The 3,887-nt window shown below is 46.5% G+C and overlaps 2 protein-coding genes across 2 annotated transcripts; both read right to left on the reverse strand.

The window, feature by feature from the left end:
- Positions 1-1,273: 1,273 nt before the first annotated feature.
- Positions 1,274-2,310, reverse strand: LOC132607992 (uncharacterized). The gene is made up of 2 exons (XM_060322075.1): positions 1,708-2,310; positions 1,274-1,453 (listed from the first exon to the last, which is right to left on the reverse strand). Exons 1-2 carry the CDS (start codon positions 2,308-2,310, stop codon positions 1,274-1,276), a joined length of 783 nt encoding a protein of 260 aa, XP_060178058.1.
- A 45-nt stretch (positions 2,311-2,355) lies between these two features.
- Positions 2,356-3,389, reverse strand: LOC132607993 (uncharacterized). Its single transcript, XM_060322077.1, has 2 exons — positions 2,971-3,389; positions 2,356-2,710 (listed from the first exon to the last, which is right to left on the reverse strand). The coding sequence occupies exons 1-2, from the start codon at positions 3,387-3,389 to the stop codon at positions 2,356-2,358; spliced, it is 774 nt and encodes a 257-aa protein (XP_060178060.1).
- Between the last annotated feature and the right edge of the window lie 498 nt (positions 3,390-3,887).

Below are 3,887 nucleotides of genomic sequence, written 5' to 3' on the forward strand. Positions count from 1 at the left end.
GGCTATTTGGATACCATTCACCTTAAGTGAAGTACTAGAAGCCCACACAGTAACTCTTGAAAACTCGATCCTAAGAGTGGAGTAGTTGTATGACATAATGATTCATGAACATATAACGTGTCTCTTATCAAACTTATGAAACTTATGACATGGGGTCTATATGCTTTCATGAACTTTAGACTTCGCAACTCATATGGAGAAAAGTAATAAATGGAAGTCATGCCCTAGTGGCGAAAGAAAGAATAGTCTTACATACTTCGAATCCATCGTTGGGGAAAGAATAGTCTTACATACTTCGAATCCATCGTTGGATGACTACAACGAGTCAATCCTTCTGATAGACGTCTAACCTATTAAAAGGGGCTAATATTAACATAACTATAAGCCAGCTAAATACTACAGCTATACCAAATCGTCAAGCAATCAAAGAGCGACAAGCTCCCGAAGTTATATACAACGGTGTACTCCGCACTCGACCTCATTTTAACAACAAACAACGCTCTACCTGAGCTACCAAATCCTCAGCGATCTCTATATAGTAAGTAAACAACCCATAACCAATCTATACAACTATTATGACTTGAACTCATAGCTTCCGATCACTGTCCCGTGAGTTCTTAACAAATACATACCTTAACTGTTCATACGAGCTCGTAGATGAGGAAACGAACTTGGGTTGCCTTCTTTAAAAGCTCCTCAAGGTGACACCTTACTTCACCACGAAGTTATCTTTGACTTGCTTGTCTTTTGAAAGATAAAGTTGTAGAGAACGTAAAGAGGATTTTTCGTCCAAGAGCTCTTGAGAAAATGACCCAAAATAAATCCAAAAAAATCTAATGATATCTTTGGTTTCCTCCTTAAAACTAAAGTTAGCCAACTCCATAATATTTTGACACATATGCCTCATTTGTTTACACTTAATAGGAATCTGAATGGTTCAGAGCTTATGTCATTAAGTGCATTTGACATTATAACAACAACAACATACCCAGCTGGATCCCACAAAGTGAGGTCTGGGGAGGGTAAAGTGTACGTAGACCTTACCCCCACCTTGGAAGGTAGGGAGGCTGTTTCCGAAAGACCCTCGGCTCAAAAGAAAACAAGGGAAAAGAGTCAGATACGGACAAGCAAATTAAAACTATGTGAAAATGAGAAATAGCAAGAGCAATAAAGTCATGATAAAATAACAAAGATAGACAAGACCAACACATAGAAGCAGGATAAAAATACTCCTAATACGAGAAAGGAAACCTCGCGGCCCCCCACTAGCCCTCTACCCTGATACTGGACCTCCACCCCTCCTATCACCGGTTATGTCCTCGGTAAGCTGGAGTAACGCCATGTCCTGCCGAATTTCCTCTCTCCAGGCCTTCTTTGGCCTACCCCTCCCTCTTTTCAGGCCCACCACAACCATCCTCTCACACCTACTCACTGGCGCATCAGCGCATCTCCGCTGCACGTGGCCGAACCACCTCAACCTCCTTTCCGGCATCTTACCACCTTAGGGGCCACACCCACCTTATCTCAAATCACTTCATTCCGAATCATATCTCTGCTGGTATGCCCGCACATCCATCTCAGCATCCGCATCTCAGCTACCTTCATCTTCTGGACATGCGCTTTCTTGACTGGCCAGCATTCCGTCCCATACAACATAGCCGGTCTAACCACTGCTTTGTAGAACTTTCCCTTTAGAATAGGTAGCACCTTCGTATCACACAACACCCCCGATGCAAGCTTCCATTTCATCCATCCCGCTCCAATACGATGTGTGACATCGTCGTCCATCTCGCCAGTCCCTTGGATGATCGACCCCAGGTACTTGAAACTCTCTTTCTTCGGGATGACCTGAGTATCCAGCTGCACGTCCTCATCCTCTACTTGAATCCCATTACTGAACTTGCACTCTAAGTACTCTGTCTTAGTCCTGCTCAACTTGAAACCCTTCGACTCCAGAGTCTGTCGCCAAACCTCCAGTCTCGCGTTAACACCGCTCTGCGACTCGTCAATAAGCACAATGTCATCTGCAAACAACATGCACCACGGTACCTCTCCTTGAATGTGGCTTGTCAGAGCGTCCATATCCACAACAAACAGAAATGGACTAAGCGCGGACCCCTGGTGCAAGCCTATCGTGACTGGAAAGTGTTCCGAGTCACCTCCAACCGTCCTTACCCGAGTTTTGGATCCATCATACATATCCTTAATCGCTCTAATGTATGCCACAGGAACACCTCTAGCTTCCAGACATCTCCACAGCACCTCTCTTAGGACTTTGTCGTAAGCCTTCTCAAGGTCGACAAACACCATGTGACTGCACCACCAACCTCCTCACCAGGTGAATGGCTTCTGTAGTCAAACGCCCCGGCATAAATCAAACTGGTTCTTCGAAATAGAAACTAACTTCCTCATCCTCGCTTCCAACACTCTCTCCCAAACTTTCATCGTATGGCTCAACAGCTTGATACCCCTATAGTTGTTGCAGTTCTGAATATCCCCCTTGTTTTTATACAACGGGATCATGGTGCTCCATTTCCACTCTTCAGGCATCTCCGCCATCCTAAAAATAACATTCAACAACCGTGTAAACCACTCCAAGCCTCCCCTACCCGCATTCTTCCAAAATTCTGCCGGTATTTCATCTGGCCCGGTCGCCCTCCCCTTGCTCATCTTCCGCATAACCCCCTCGACCTCTTCAACCTTGACCCACCTGCAGTATCCAAAATCGCAGCGGCTCTCAGAGAGCTCCAATTCGCCTAAAACTATGTTCCGGTCCCCCTCTTCGTTCAGGAGTTTATGAAAGTAGGACTGCCATCTTCGTCTAATAAGGGCATCCTCTACCAAAACTTTCCCTCCCTTGTCTTTGATACACTTCACTTGATCCAGGTCCCGAGCCTTCCTCTCCCTCACTCTGGTTAGCCTGTACAACTTCTTGTCCCCCCTCCCCCTTTCTCCCCCAAATCTTCATACAAGCGTCCAAAAGCAGCCGTCTTAGCCGTCGTAACCGCTAACTTCGCCTCTTTCCTCGCTTTCTTATACAACTCCCTGTTAGTCCTCTTCTCTTCCTCGTCTGTGCTCTCTACTAGCTTTAGATACGCTGTTTTCTTAGCTTCCACTTTACCTTGTACCTCTCCGTTCCACCACCAATCCCCTTTGTGTCTGCCAGAGTAACCCTTTGAGAACCCTAGCACCTCTCTTGCCGCTTCCCTGATGTTAGTAGCCGTCGTAGTCCACATACTACTAGCATCCCCGCTACTCCTCCAGGATCCCATCGCCCTTAACCGCTCCCCCAGCTCCTGGGCATTGTCCTTGTTCAAAGCGTCCCACCTAATCTTCGGCTGACCCGATACAACCCTCTTTCTCCTCTTCCTTTTTATCTCCAGGTCCATAACCAAGAGCCTATGTTGGGTCGTGAGGTTCTCACTCGGGATAACTTTGCAGTCCGTGCATAAACGTCTATCGCACTTACGGGAGAGTAGGTAATCAATTTGGGTCTTGGCCCTCGTACTCCGAAAGGTGACCAAGTGCTCTTCCCTCTTCTGAAAACTAGAGTTCGCTATCACCAAATCGAAAGCTCTCGCGAAATCCAACAGTGCCGTACCTCCTTCATTTTTATCCCCAAACCCGAAGCCTCCATGCACATCATCGTATCCCCTAACCGATGACCCGATGTGGCCATTGAAATCACCACCAAGAAAAAGCTTCTCTGAGTGCGGAAAATCCAGCACAACCTCGTCCAAATCCTCCTAGAATCGCCTTTTGATCTCCTCATCCTGGCCTGCCTGCGGTGCATAAGCATTAACCACGTTTAAAGTATGCTCTCCAACTACTATCTTAATAGTCATCAGCCTATCACTCACCCTCTTGACCCCTACCACTAGATCACA

The sequence above is a fragment of the Lycium barbarum genome, chromosome 8 (assembly GCF_019175385.1).
Source record: "Lycium barbarum isolate Lr01 chromosome 8, ASM1917538v2, whole genome shotgun sequence".
Lineage (NCBI taxonomy): Eukaryota > Viridiplantae > Streptophyta > Magnoliopsida > Solanales > Solanaceae > Lycium > Lycium barbarum.